Source organism: Carcharodon carcharias, chromosome 13 (assembly GCF_017639515.1).
Source record: "Carcharodon carcharias isolate sCarCar2 chromosome 13, sCarCar2.pri, whole genome shotgun sequence".
In the NCBI taxonomy this organism is placed as follows: Eukaryota; Metazoa; Chordata; class Chondrichthyes; order Lamniformes; family Lamnidae; genus Carcharodon; species Carcharodon carcharias.
Window position 1 is genome coordinate 97,751,760 of NC_054479.1, and position 16,063 is coordinate 97,767,822.

General features: G+C 43.6%; 1 protein-coding gene across 5 annotated transcripts in view; it reads left to right on the plus strand.

Annotated features, from left to right (window-relative positions):
- ano2b (anoctamin 2b) overlaps nt 1–16,063 on the plus strand; it is a 175,670-nt gene that overhangs the window by 72,012 nt on the left and 87,595 nt on the right. For all 5 annotated transcript variants that reach the window (XM_041202729.1, XM_041202730.1, XM_041202733.1 and 2 more), the window contains 4 exons: nt 2,470–2,525; nt 4,082–4,123; nt 8,536–8,600; nt 14,276–14,410. In XM_041202729.1, coding sequence (XP_041058663.1) covers nt 2,470–2,525; nt 4,082–4,123; nt 8,536–8,600; nt 14,276–14,410 — 298 coding nt within the window. The remainder of the gene's footprint in view (nt 1–2,469; nt 2,526–4,081; nt 4,124–8,535; nt 8,601–14,275; nt 14,411–16,063) is intronic.

Consider the following 16,063-nt stretch of genomic DNA (forward strand, 5'->3'; position numbering starts at 1 on the left):
CAGCAGTCAAGGTTACTGAAGCAGGAGAGGCTGATAGCATTAGGGTACTGATCAGCCATGATCTAATTCAATGGCAGAATGTTTGAAGTGCTGAGTGGCCCAGTGCTGTTCCGATGTTGGGTTGTGCAGTGGATGAAAGGGATTTTCTTGCGATTGGCTTTCACGACATGATTTGAAATTCCCTCTGTGAGCTACATTAGGAATGCTGACTTGATGCAAATTAAATCTTGATGCTCCATTATAAATGGCAACACTGCTTATTGACACTCACAACACTATTGTGATACCTTACAATCTCATGTAAACAGAAGTTCCAACTAAAAGATCTGCATCCTTAGGCTGCCTGTCACCATCAGCTGTAAAACAGAGAATGAAGAGTTAGCTGAGAGAAATTATGGTAACCTATTGAACTGAACTAATGTGACAATATTTTGGATTGCTCTTGCAGTCCAAATACTCACCTATTTCTTGCAATGGAACCTGTTCTGTTTTGTAGAGGACATATTATTGTCACTATTGATATTGGTTGAAAACTGCACAGATTGTCCAACTAAATCAGCAAGCTATTTGGAGTTCATGGGTATTATAAATGAGTCTGCCCCTGAAATTACAATGTGTTTTTTTTATTCATTTATGGGAGGTGGGTGTCACTGGCTGGGCCAGCATTTATTGCCCATCTCTAATTGTCCTTGAGAAGGTGGTGGTGAGCTGCTTTCTTGAACCATTGCAGTCCTTGTGGTGTAGGCGCACCCACCGTGCTGTTAGGGAGAGAGTTCCAGGATTTTGACCCAGCGACAGTGAAGGAACAGTGATATATTTCAAAGTCAGGATGGTGAGTGACTTGGAGGGGAACTTCCAGATGGTGGTGTTCCCATGTGTCTGCTGCCCTTGTCTTTCTGGATAATAGTGGCCATGGGTTTGGAAGGTGTTGTCTGTGGTGGCTTGGTGAGTTCCTGCAGTACATCTTGTAGATGGTACACGCTGCTGTTACTGTGTGTCCGTGGTGGAGGGAGTGAACGTTTGTGGATGGGGTGCCAAACAATGGAGCTGCTTTGTCTTGGATGGTGTCAAGTTTCTTGAGTGTTGTGGGAGCTGCACTCATCCAGGCAAGTGGAGAGTATTCCATTACACTCCTGACTTGTGCCTTGTAGATGGTGGACAGGCTTTGGGGAGCCAGGAGGTGAGTTACTCACCACAGGATTCCTAGCCTCTGACCTGTTCTTGTGGCCATAGTACTTATATGGCTAGTCCAGTTCTGTTTCTGCTTAATGGAAACCCCCAGGATGTTGATAGTTGGGGGTCAGCAGTGTTAATGCCATTGAATGTCAATGGGTAATGGTTTAATTCTCTCTTGTTGGAGATGGTCCTTGCCTGACACTTGTGTGGCGTAAATGTTACTTGCCACTTGTTAACCTAAACCTGGATATTGTCCAGGTATTGCTTGGACATTGACTACTTTAGTATCTGAGGTGTCACAAATGGTGTGGAACTTTGTGCAATTATCAGCGAAAATGCCTACTTCTGACCTTATAATGGAAGGAAGGTCATTGGTGAAGCAGCTGAAGATGGTAGGGCTGAGGACACTACCCTGAGGAACTCCTGCAGTGATGTCCTGGGACTGAGATGATTGAACTCCAACAACCACAACCATCTCCCTTTGTGCTATGTATGACTTCAATCAGCGAAGAGTTTTCCCCCTGATTCCCATTAACTCCAGTTTTGCTAGGGCTCCTTGATGCCACATTCTGTCAAATGCTGCCTTGATATTAAGGGGAGTATATACTTAAGAAACTCACATGAAATGCTTTTGACTGCTATTTTAATTGCAAAAGTAGTCACAAAGAATTGAATTTCACACATTAACGTTTACAGAGTGTAATGTCAAATCCCCTGTGCCTTAGGTTATGCTTATACTGCAGCTGTAAGTCAGAGACCAATATCTGTGGAATGTGGGATGCAGCTAGCAGAGTGGAGATTGACTGTGCATCATTTAGGTTGCACTTAGGTCAGCCACAGATGATGTCTGTACTTTTGGGTCTTGGTACACTGCTCTGCTTCCAGTTCACTAATTGTCAGTGCCAAAAGGATTGGGTACTAGTGTTCACTTCCTTCTAACATTGAAAACATTATTAGTAACCTTTTAAAGTTTTGAGGAGGTCCTGTGGACATTTGGGACACTTTTGGAAAGTAGTTTCATGTCATGCTGGACTTATACTGCAAGCTGTAGTGCAGTCTTTGAATCCGGCCTTTGGTTCTTGGCTGAGATATTAGTGAGGCCTAACTCTGCGATTATTGTAGGCTGTGATACTCGTGAAGACTTGACTCGAGGTTACTGTTGTAAGGTGGGACACTGGTAAATCTGTGACTGGAAGCTATGGTTATAAGATACGATACTGCTGAGTTTTGACTCCATTGCAGGCTTGAGTGTAATGGCAATTTTCTTGGTTCTAACTATAAATTTGTTTTCAGGTATCACCACTTTAATAGCAAATGGAGTTTACGATTCAGCTTACCCTCTTCATGATGTAAGTATGACATTTACTGCAGTGCATGGTTTTCTAAAGGGGGTGATGTAGAAGTACACAGCAATGTGTGGCTTGGTGCCAGACCATAGGTTTGCTCCAGTGAATGATGGAACATCATTATGGGCAAATGGTGAATGAAAACAAGCAAGGGTAGAAGTTTAAGGAGAGTTATTTAGATGGGGGTAATTCTGACTTCGGGGGGAATGTAAAATTGGCGATTAGGAAGCAGTCACCTTTTTTATTTCCATTGCAGTTAGCATTTTGAAGTCAAAGATCTGAAGAGAATGGGAACAAAAATTGGGAGGGATATATAATAGGCAGCTGTTATGATATTCCCGTTTCACACTACCGGCTAAAGTCAGAATAATCCTCAGAGAGTCCAAATTAAGAACTGGATCTTGGCAGGAGAAATCTGGGAACAATTTATGATATGGTGCATGATGCTTGGAGACCTGAAAAGCTAAGAAAATAAAATTGTTTTGATAAGGGAAAGAAAAATACATAGCAAGCAACAAATGTTTACCCGGGCCAGTAGAGTCATTAGTTATATTAACTCACATTAAGTAAAATATTGAATGGCCAGGATTCTGTCAGGCCAAAGGTGGTCACACCTACTGGTTAGGGAACCGGTGGGAAACCCTCCGTGAAGTCTGTATGGGAAGCTCAAAGGAATCAAGTGCCCTTCAGGCACTTAAGTAGTCACCATCAGGCCTTCCGTGATTCAGGTCCCCAGTGGCAGAAGTCCCAACCACTGGATTGGTTGACAGATCTTCATGCCATCAGTGCCAGCGAGAGTGGTAGTAACAGGCAGCAATGTACCCATCAGAGGTCCAGGATCAGGGTCAGACCCCAGACCAACGGTGAGTGAAGCCGGGATGGGGATCGCGGGTTGGGGGTCATGGGAGACAGGGAAGGTGGGGGGTCAGAGGCAAAGGCAGGGCGGTGGGTTTCAGTGGCAACATTCCCCCCCACCCTTTTTTCTACGATGGGCACGAAGTTCCTGTCTGTGAGGGATCCACCCACATGCCCCAGGAGGCTGCTGGCAAACCTGGGCAGCCTTCCGGGGGTGCAAGAAAGCCATGTAGCTCCCATTTAACCCCTGCGCCACCACTAAATTGTGGTGGGTTCACGGATATTGTGTGTCAGTTGGCTCATTAGTGAGTCTAATTGACACCCTGTCACCAGGAATCCCTCGTCAGCCCCTTCCGCCCCCCAACTTAATCAGGGGTATTTTTGTTGCCTCTGGGAATCAGAATCAGGACCCTTCCACAATTATTTGGGCCCATGTTTCCCATCACGATGGGCTGCATTAATTTGGATGTGGAAGTCACTAGTGAATGTGAAACACGCTACCATTAGGAGTATTTAAGGTGAATAAAACAGATGCATTTCGTGGAAAGCTAGATAACCACATGAGGGGGGAAAAGAGCAGACGGTTATGCTAATAGGGTTAATTGAAGAGGAGTGGGAGAAGTTTTGTATGGAGCAGTTGGGCTGAATGGCCTGTTTCTGTGCTGGACATTCTAAGTAATCCCATATAATATTTGTTTTTAAAGGGTGATTATGAAGAAAGTGATTCAGAAGAGAATGAACGCAAGGTAGGGTTGTCAATAAGTCTTTATTTATTAGAACAAAACTCTCTAAGTGTTTTCAGAGGTGTGGGTGCAAGCATATGGACAATATTTTAATGATTTTGAGCAACACATTGTTTCACAACTCTTATGCAAATATTTGACCATTTGGTGAAAGGCACCATCTGAAAGGAGAAGTCAAAATTATCTGAAATGCACTATTTTTTGGCATCTCTGATGTGTAATTTTAGTCAGTTTTAATTTGCTTCCGTTCTGAAGAATACTTTAAGAAAACCTATCTCGCATGAGAAAATTACCAAGTTCTCTTACAATGGTGAAAAATAATTGCACAACAATATCTACAGCCATAGAAGCAAATGTACTGATTGAAGTGGGTCATTACCTCTATCTGTATGTTTTTATCTCTCATTTACAAAAATGGTGAGGATAATTTTCTTGTCCTTAAATGCCACTTTCTGGGTGTTTATGACAAGGAAATATTTGTGAATGACACACTTGCAGGCCAAAACGGGAAACTGCAGAACAATTGTATGGAATGCAGGTGGAGGTATTTAAATTACAATCCTTTCCTCATAATTTCTCCCCCTGAATACTGGGTATTCTACCAGTTTTTAAGAATTATCATATAAATCTTGTGTCATTTACTTATGATTTTAAAGCTTTCCCATGTTTTATAGGGGAGCTTCCAGCCCATGGCAGAGATGCCACAAAGAATATACATTAAGCACAGCCAGTGTTAATGGCTCTTTGGCACATGTTTCACTAACACATATTGAGGAAAATTAGCCTCAAGCGTGCAAAGGCAACAGGGAGACAGAAATACAAGAGAAAGGGGAAATTAGAAAGAATGTGAAAGGCATATGCAATAGGGAATTCAAAAGAAACCTCCTTACCCAGAGTGGTGAGAATGTGGAACTCGCTGCCACAGGGAGTGATTGAATCAAATAATACAGATGTATTTAAGGGGAAATTAGACAAGTGTATGAGGGAGAAGACGATGGAGAGTTACATGATAGATGGGAGGAGACTTAAGTGGAGCATAAACTCTGGCAGAGTCTGGTTGGGGCCATATATCCTATGCGATCCATATAGAATAGGAGAAACACAATTAGGATTAAACTTGCAGGCAAATAACGAGAGACAATCAGAAGCCAGATCCAAATTAATCAGTAGCATGTTTTAAAATGCTCATATTCAGCCTCTCTCAGTCTGTCTAATGTTGAAGTAGGTTTCAACATCGTTACTCTAACAGCTAATGGTCCACTAATGGGCAAGTACTTTGTTCATCACTGTTCACCACATTAGCTCCCATTTATCAAAAGCCTGTAGAATCAGAGATTTAGTTAACTGTTGTAATGTGTTGGCACTCAGTAGATATGATCAAAATTGAATGCTGGAGATATTCAGCATTTCCAGCAGTTTTAGGTTTTATTTCAGATTTCCAGGATCTGCAATATTTTATACCTGCACCCCTCCCTCTGGCCTCTCACTCCTGGTTTCATTGAGAACTGTTGGCATGACATCACCCATCTTAATTTCTCTGCTCCTCTCACCCACTCCAATCTGTCTCCTCCTGAACTTACTACACTCCTTTCTCTCAGGTCCAACCCTGACTTTGTTATCAAATCTGCCGACAAGCGTTGTGCTGTTGTTGTCTGGCGTACTGACCTCTACCTCTCAGAGGCTGAGCGTCAACTCTCAGACACTTCCTCCTACCTCCCCCTGGACCATGCCCCACCACCGAACATCAAGCCATTGCTTCCAGGACTGTCAGTGACCTCATCTCCTCTGGAAATCTCCCCACACAGCTTCCAACCTCAGTCTCCCAATCCCGCACAGTCTGCTTCTATCTCCTTCCCAAAATCCACAAACAGGACTGTCCTGATTGACCCATCATGTCAGCCTGTTCCTGCCCTATGGAACTCATTTCTTCCTATCTTGATTCCATTTGCCCTCCCCTTGTCCAGTCTCTTTCCACCTATATTTGTGATTCCTCTGATGCCCTTCATCATATCAACAATTTTTCCTGGCCCAAATTGCCTCCTCTTCACTACAGACATCCATTCCCTCTACATCTCCATCCCCCACTAGCTTCTTCCTTGAACAGAGGCCCAAACAAACCCTATTGACAGCCACTTTCCTCCGTCTGGCTAAACTTGTTCTCTCAATGAACAATTTCTCCTTTAACTTGTCTCATAAATAAAAGATATGTTTATGGGTACCTGCATGGGCCCCAGTTATGCCTGTCTTTATGTGGGTTATGTGGAACATTCCATTCACCAGTCCTACTCAGGCCCCATCCCACAACTTTTTCTCGATACATTTTTTTTATTGTATCGGTGCCGCTTCATGCTCTCGTTTGGACCTGGAAAAATTTATCGATTTTGCTTCCAATTTCCACCCCTCTCTCACCTTCACGTGGTCTATCTCTGACACTTCCCTTCCCTTAATTGACCTCCCTGTCTCCATTTCTAATGATAGGCTATCAATATTCATTACATACCCACTGACTCCCACAGCTACCTCGACTACAGTTCTTCACACCCTACGTCGGGTAAGGACTCCATCCCATTCTCCCAGTTTCTCCACCTCCGATGCATCTGTTTCAATGATGCTACCTTCCAAAACGGCGCTTCTGACATGTCTCCCATTTTCCTTAACCAAGGGATGCAAGGCCCTCAACATGTCCGACCCATCTCATGCACCCCTGCCCTCACCCCTTCCCCTCCCTTCCAGAAACATGATAGGGTCCCCCTTGTCCTCACTTTTCACCTCACCAGCCTCCACATTCAAAGGATCATTCTCCACCATTTCCGCCAACTCCAGCATGTTGCCACCACCAAACACATCTTCCCCTCACCCCCTCTGTCAGCATTCCATAAGGACCATTCCCTCTGTCACACCCTGGCCCACTCCTCCATCACCCACAACTCCTCATCCCCTTCCCACACCACTTTCCCATGCAATTACAGAAAGTGTGACACCTGCCCCTTTACCTCCTCCTTCCTCACTAATGCTCCAAACACTCTTTTCAGGTGAGGCAGCACTTTATTTGCATCTCCTTCAAATTGGTCCACTGTATTCGCTGCTCCCAATGCAGTCTTCTCTGCACTGGGGAGACTAAATGCAGACTAGGTGACCGCTCTGTGGAACACCATCGCTCAGTCCGCAAGCATAACTCAGGCCTTCCTGTCACTTTCCATTTCAACACACCATCTTGCTCTCTTGCCCACATGTTCTTTCATGGCCTGTTGAAATGCTCCAATGAAGTTCAATACAAACTGGTGGAACAGCAGCTCAGCTTCTGATTAGACACTTTCCAGCCTTCCAGACATAACGTTGAGCTCAACAACTTCAGGCCATGAACTCGCTCCTCCATCTGTACCTCCTTTTTAATCTATTTTTTAAAATTTGTATTTAATTATTAATTTATTATTTATTCTTTTAATCCTTTTCTCCCATTCGCCTGCAAACCACCGCCACCCCCCACCGCCCCCCTCCACCCCGCAGCGCCCCCCCCCCCCCCCCCCCCCCACCCACCTCAACAGGGCCACCTGTCACTTGTTTTTATGTTTTGCTTTCATAGCACTGAACCTTGATCCTTGGGCTGCTATTAAGACATTCTGCTATCTTGCCTTCATGCTACTATCAGCACCTTCTTTATTCTTTAACATTACCATTAACATTCCCTTTGTCTTGTGTCCATGACATTTTTGTAAATTGCCCCTGAGCTCCCACATATCCACGATCTTTTATTTTGTTCTACCTGCTCCAACGCTATCTTAAGAGATATAAAATCTATCACATTTCTACTCTTTAGTTCTGAAGAAGTCATACGGACTCAAAACGTTAACTCTGTTTCTCTCTCCACAGATGCTGCCAGGCCTGCTGAATTATTCCAGCATTTTCTGTTTTTATCTGCAGCATTTTTCTTTAGCAGCTGGTTGGGTTGTTGGCAGAATTGGCTCTGTAGGGTTATAATCCACTCTGTCACTCATGTTCCCATTTAATAGGTCTCCATACCAGAGGCGAAGACCAGGATTTTCTGGTCCTATCCACTGCGGGACTGGAAATTCCCGCCTGAAGTTAACAGACATTCGGCTGGTCCATCAAATTTTCCAACCCACCGAGAACAGGACCAGAAAATCCTGGTCAAAGCCTCTCACAGTTTAACCCTAGTGTTTTTACATTGGGCACCAAAGGGCCTGACCTCCTAAAACATTATCACCTTGTAAATAAGACACAAGGATGCATTCATTTTGGCCACTAGATTCACAATAGTCAACAACCAGAAACTTGAAGCTACTGACTTCATGAAAATTGAGCTATTTAGCTTTCAATTTATCATAACCATTTGTTAGTGAAGAGACCAGAAAACTACTCTTATAAAATATTAATGTTTTTAATTTACCTTACAGGTGCTGTATCAAGAATGGGCACGATATGGAGTGTTTTATAAATACCAACCAATTGACCTGATAAGGTAGTTTTTGAAATGCTCTTCCTTTGGAAATACCTGAGAAATGTTTCTTAATTGTAATGACTGTATTGTTTTAAAGCATCACATAATGGTACAGTTATGGATATTGAGAAATTAATAGTTTGCTGAAAGAGCATTAACGTAACTATTATAATTAGGTATAACCAGTGCAGAGCTCTGTGTGGTGGGAGCACTTATCTGGAATTCATTCTTGGAGCTTGGCTGAATCCTGGCCTGCATAAGATGCTGCCCACTAAAATTAATAATCCATAAATGATGTGGCCACTAAACCAGACAAGCAGACATCTGCACCTCAATTCCTGATATGCACTCCCATTGTATGGCGGTCCGGTAGGAATGCTAAAATATAAGGCATTCTGTTTATTTTTAACAATTCTTTTGCGGTATATGGGCATCAATGGCTTGGCCAGCATTTATTGCTCTTCCCTATTTCCTTTGAAAAGGTGGTGGCGAGCTGCCTTCTTGAACTGCTGCAGTCCTTGTGCTGTAGATACACCCACAGTGCTATTAAGAGGGAGTCCCAGGATTTTGAACCAGTGACAGTGACAGTGAAGGAACAGCGATATATTTCCAAGTCAGCTTGGTGTGTGGTTTGGAGTGGAACTTGCAGGTGGTGGTGTTCCCATGTGCCTGCTGTCCTTGTTTTTCTAGATAGCAGTGGTCATGGGTTTAGAAGGTGTTGTCCATGGTGGCTTGGTGAGTTCCTGCAGTACATCTTGCAGATGGTACACACTGCTGCTACTGTGTGTCCATGGTAGAGGGAGTGAATGTTTGTGGATGGGGTGCCAAACAATGGAGCTGCTTTGTTGGATGGTGTCAAGCTTCTTGAGTGTTGTTGGAGCTGTACTTATCCAGGTAAGTGGAGAGTATTCCATCACACTCCTGACTTGTGCCTTGTAGATGGTGGACAGGCTTTGGGGTGTCAGGAGGTGAGTTACTCACAATAGGATTCCTAGCCTCTGACCTGCTCTTGTGGCCATAGTATTTATATGGATAGTCCAGTTCATTTTCTGGTCAATGGTAACCCCCAGGATGTTGATAGTCGGGGTGGTTGGGCAGGGGGGGTGGGTTCATTGATGGTAATGCAATTGAATATCAAGGGGGGATGGTTGGATTCTCTCTTGTTGGAGATGGTCATTGCCTGGCACTTGTGTGGCACAAATGTTACTTGCCACTTATCAGCCCAAGCCTGAATGTTGCTGCACATGGGCATGGGCTACTTCAGTATCTGAGGAATCGCAAATGGTGCAGAACATTGTGCAATCATCAACGAACATCCCCACTTCTGACCTTATGATGGAGGGAAGTTCATTGATGAAGCAGCTGAAGATGGTTGGGCCGAGGACACAACCCTGAGGAACTCCTGCAATGATGTCCTGGGACTGTGATGATTGACATCAAACAACCACAACCATCTTCTTTTGTGCTAGTGGAGAGTTTTCTGCCTTATTCCTGTAGACTCCAGTTTTGCTAGGGCTCCTTGATGCCACCCTCACTCAAATGCTGCACGAAATCAAGGGTATTCACTCTCACCTCAGCTCTTGTGTTCAGTTAATTTGTCCATGTTTGGACCAAAGCCTTAATGAGGTCTGCACTGGAGTGCTTCTTTGGGTGCATTTGAGTGCTTAAATTGGAGCTTGGAACCCATAAAGCAGCAGAGCGAGAGAGCCACGAAATTACAGATAAGATATAAAAGTGATGTCACAGGAGTCCCGTAAGTTGATTGGTTAGTAGGTATAGGCCTTTCCAGACTCAGCACAGAGGAGACGATTGGTGAGTGACAGGTGAGTTATTATATTATACCATACTGTAGTAAACACTTTATATAAAGTTTAAGGTATATCAGTGCAGCTCAGCCATGTGGAGTATGCATCCTGCAGGATGTGGGAAGTTGTACAGGCACAAAGTGTCCTCAATGACTACGTCTGCAGAAGTGTCACCAGCTGCTGAAACTTGAGCTCTGGGTTGTGGAACTCAAGCAGCAGCTGGCGTCACTGTGGTGCATCCGCAAGGCTGAGGATTACGTGGATAAAAAATTTAGAGAGGTGGCCACACTGTAATTAAGAAGTACACAGGCAGAGAGTGAATGGGTGACTGCCAGAGTGTCTAAGAGAAATAGGCAGGCAGTGCAGGGATCCCCTGAGGCTATCTCACTCTCTAATCATTTTTCCCTTTTAGATACTGGTGAGTGAGATGGTCCCTCAGAGGACTGTAGCAAGAGCCAAGTTCGAGGCACCATGGGTGGCTTAGCTGCACAGGAGGGCAGGAGGAAGAGTGGAAGTGATATAGTAGTAGGGGATTTCATAGGTGAACAGACAGGCGTTTCTACAGCTGTATATGTGACTCCAGGATGGTATGCTGCCTCCCTGGTGCCAGGGTGAAGGAAGTCTCAGAGCTGCTGCAGAACATTCTTTTGGGAGAGAGTGAACAGGCAGAGGTCGTGGTCTACATTGGGAACAATGACATAGGTTGGAAAGGGATGAGGTGCTGAAAGCAGATTTTAGGGACTTAGGAAGGGAACCAAAAAGCAGGACTTCGAGCAGTAATTTCAGGATTACTCCCAGCTAGTGAGCATAAAAGTAGGAAGATTGAACAGGGAAATGGAGTAGGATTTCTTAGGCTTTGGGATCGGTTCTGGGGCAGGTGCGACCTGTACAAGAAGGACAGATTACACCTTAACAGGACTAGGACTAATGACTTTGTGGGGAGGTTTACTAGGGCTGTTGGGGAGGATTTAAATTAGATTGGCAGGGGGATGGGAACCTGAGGGAAAATTCAGAGTGGAGAGGAGAAAAACTGGCAGTGGGAAGTAGAGAAGTATCAACTGATAAGGAGGACATATCAGAGAGTAGTATCAAGGTAAATAGAATACTTGGAGAGTTTGATTGAATTAGAGTAGGCAATAGAAGTCATTAGGTGGGGTCAGAGTAAGGGGGAAAGTAAAAAAGCCTAAATCAGGGTTAATGCACATGTACGTGAATGCACAGAGTATGGTTAATAAGATTGGAGAACTACAGGCACAGGTTGGTAAATGGAATTATGATATTATTGCTATAACAGAGACCTGGCTCAAAGGAGAGCAGGGCTGGCCGTTAAATATTCCTGGGTACAAGGGGTTTGAGAGTGACAGAAAAGGAGGAAAAGGTGGTGGGAGTGGCAGTATTGATTAAAGATGGTATTACAGTACTGGAGAGAGTGGATGTTCCAGAGGGGTCAAGGATGGAATCTCTCTGGCTAGAGGTAAGGAATGAAAAAGGTGCAGTAACATTAATGGTGCAGTATATAGACCATGAACTAGCAGAAGGGTTATAGAGAAACAAATCTGCAAAGAAATTACAGAGAGGTGCAAAAACTATAGGGTACTTACAATGGGGGACTTCAATTATCCAAAGATAGGCTGGGATAGGAATAGTGCAAAGGGACAAGAGGGGCGGGAGTTCCTGAAATGTGTGCAAGATAATTTTCTGCAGCAGTATGTTCCCAGTCCAACAAGAGATCAGGCACTGCTGGATCTGGTTCTGGGGAATGAGTTGGTCCAAGTGGATCAAATATCAGTGGGAGAGCACTTAGGGAACGGTAACCATTGTATTGTAAGGTTTAGGTTGGCTATAGAAAAAGGCAAGGAACAATCCAGAGCTGGGATAATTAATTTGGGGAGAGCCAGCTTTGATGGGATGAGAATGCATCTTGAGTCAAGTGATTTGGAATCCAATGATGGCAGAAAAGACAGTGGCTGAACCATGGGCAGCCTTCAAAGAGACAGTATTGCAGGCAATGTCAAATATATTCCTTTGAAGGGAAAATGTAGGACAAATAAATCTAGAACACCCTGGATGATGAGAGAGATAGAGGTGAAGATGAAAAGGAAGAAGTGCGCGTATGACAGATGTCAGGTAGAAAATACAATGGAAAATCAGGCTGAATACAGAAGGACCACAGGGTCAGTGAAAAAAAAACTAATAAGAAAAGCAAGGAGAGAGCATGAAAAGAGGCTGGCAGCTAAAATAAAAGGGAATCCCAATGTCTTGCTGGAGTTTTTTTGAGGAGGTAACAGAGAAGATTGATCTGGGCAATGCTGTTGATGTGGTGTATTTTCAAAAGGTATTTGATACAGTGCCCACAACAAATGTGTGAGCAAAATTCTAGCTCATGGAATAAAAGGGAAAGTAGGCATTGGATAAGAAATTGGGTGAGTGATAGGAAACAGAGAATAGTGATAAATGGTTGTTTTATGGACTGGAGGAAGGTTTGTAGTGGAGTTCCCCAGCGGTCAGTGTTCGGGCCCTTGCTCTTCCTGACATATATTAATAACCTAGACTTTCATGTTCAGGGAACGATTTCAAAATTTGCAGATGATACAAAGATTGGGGATATTGTCAACTGTGATGAGGGTAGTCTTGAACTTCAAACAGACATAGGCATGTGATGGTATGGGCAGACAAGTGGCATATGAAGTTCAATGCAGGGAAGCATGAGGTGATTTATTTAGGCAGGAAGAATATGGAGAGACAGTATAAGATAAAGGGAGAAACTCTAAAGGAGGCGCAGGAACAGAGGGACCTCTGTATACAGGTCATGTTGAGACAGCAGTTAATAGAACATATAGTATCTTAGGCTTTATTAATAGAGGCATTGCGTACAAGAATAAGGAGGTCATGTTGAACTTGTATAAGACACTGCTGCAGTCCATGTAGTGTAGCTACACCCATGATGCTGTTAGGGAGGAAGTTCCAGGATTTTGACCCAGTGGCAGTGAAAGAACGGCAATATATTTCCATGTCAGGATGGTGAGTGGCAGGGTCAACAGGGCTGGGTGTGCCATTGTTGTTTTCAGTACCTTGGTTGATGCCGTGTGTTCTGTCTGGTTTCATTCCTTCTTGCTTGATACAACTGAGTGGCTTGCCAGGCCATTTCAGAGGGCAGTTAGGAATCAACCACATTGCTGTGGGTCTGGAGTCACATGTAGGCCAGACAAGGACACCAGGTTTCCTCATTAGTTAGGCTGATGGGTTTTGACAATTGCATTTATGGTCAGTGTTACTGAGACTAGCTGTTAGCTCTAGATTTATTAATTGAATTTAAACTCAACCAGATGCCATGGTGGGATTTGAACCTGTGTTCTGGGCCTCTAGATTGCTAGTCCAGTGACATTCCCACTATGCCACTAACCACCAACCACACCCCCACCCCACCGCCACCCCCCCCCACCCCCCCACCCCAACCATATAACTGTGCTGTTCCCTTAAACACATGGTTTATAATTATGTTTAAGTTAAATAATAAACAGGTAAACAGGATTACGCTTCGTGAATTTTGAAATGCATTTGATGATAAGTCAAGGCAAGAATTTATTTGATTGATCCTGGTTGCTGTGTGTGCTTAAGTTAGTCAAGTAAAATCAGATAATTTTTGGTGTGTAAATTCTCTGATCCATGTTCCCATCGAGGAACCACGCTTGAAGGATGGGTGAGTCAGAGATAGGACTACATTGTAGAAGTAATCTTTCAATGTGGGGTCCTTTTGAGCACAGTTCCTTACTGGGACTATGGGATCAGTATATTTACTCCAGACTGTTTTATCTTAACCCCGACAGGTTTAATGATATTTCAATTAGACTAAATTGTTTACTAATTTGTTAACATTCCCATCTTTCATAGGAAGTATTTTGGAGAGAAGATTGGACTGTACTTTGCCTGGTTGGGACTGTACACTCAACTGCTGATGCCAGCGTCACTGGTTGGGATAATAGTGTTTTTTTATGGTTGTGTTACAATAGGCAATGATATACCGAGGTAAAATTTTATTTTAATCAAAAAAATGAGATATTGTTTATAATCTAACTATTATTAAGGACTGAAAATAATAAATGCTAATTCTACTAAAATAATGCAATCTATTATGTGGATTTAAAGTCCTGCATTTCCTTAAGTTGAGAACAATAATTTATGTTATCTACCAGAAAGTATTATTGCATACATTCATATAATATTACATACATTTACAGCACAGAAACAGGCCATTTGGCCCAACTAGTGTTTATGTTCCACACAAGTCTCCCCCCACCCTACATGATCTCACCCTATCAGCATATCTTCTATTCCTTTCTCCCTCATGTTCTTAGCCAGCTTCCCCTTAAATGTATCTCTGCTATTCACTTCAATAGTTCCATGTGGTAGCAATTTCCACATTGGCTTCACTCCCTGGGTAAAGAGGTTAATCCTGAATTTCTTATGATCAGCAAGTACAATTCGCAGTTCAAGCTATTTGTACTTAATGGCCTAGAAATTGATCTGCTCAGCATCCATTTCTCGGGCCCTGCTCGGAGTAATAAGGCCCCAATATGGCAATCAGTAAGCACATGCATACTTATGGCTCTAAACTTGCTGACCCCTTTAATATCTCTGCGTGAACTGCTACCCATTGCCCACACAACTTTTCTTACTATTTTAAATACGAATTCAGAAATTACAATTTTAAGTGCAAGGGCGTTATCCTAGAACAAAGATAGAATAAATTAAAGACAAGTTATCCGAGGGTGCAGAGAACCAGGACTGGGTAAAATATTGCAGTTTCTCTGCAGCACAAGCTATGCAGACTAGGCAGCTACAAGACATGTAATTGAGACATTACAATATTGCCACTGGCAGGAGGTTGCAATAATAGCTTGAGCAATTTAAACAGGAAGTTTTTAGTATAGATATGGGAATATAAATTTATCATAGCAAGCTGACAGCAGGAAGTAAAGTTTTGTTGGAGGTACAGTATAGTCCTTTAATCTTCAGTACTGTATAATTTACCTATAATATATTAAACATCTATTGGGGGCGCACCACCATTTTACATGGGCGGGCCAATTAAGGCCCACCCATCGTGACATCTGCCAGGAAGCGCTATGTGCTCCCTGTGCGGGCCGGGGGGGGTGGCTTCCTTTAGCCGGGAGTGTGCTCTTTTGCCATTGCACACAAAAGAATGCACAGATCTCCCTGAGGCTAAGTGCTGCCTCAGGGTGATCAGCACCAAACTCAAAAATGGTCAATGCACAAAATTAAAATTTCCCTAACATGTCACCTCATGTGACACTGTCCCATGAGTTGGGACATGTCCATCACTTTCATTCAAACTTTTATTAAATTTTTAAAAACCTACATGAAACCTCATCCCGCCCATGGATGAGGTTTCATGCTTTTTCTGAAGCCCGCTAGGGCTCCCGGCCTGCCCGCCAACTTTAAGGTTGGATGGGCAGGTCCATTAACTAGTTCAATTATTTTTTAAATGGTCTCAATTGGCCGTTGAGAGGTCGGCGGGTGCACAGCTGATTTGGCTGCGCCCCCGCTGACCTGACAATTGAAATGACACGGGGTGGTGTCAGGAGTTCCGCCTGATGTCACCCTGTGTCAGTTTTTGCGTCGGTGAGCGGTCCCTGCCCCCACGCTCGCCAACCTCTA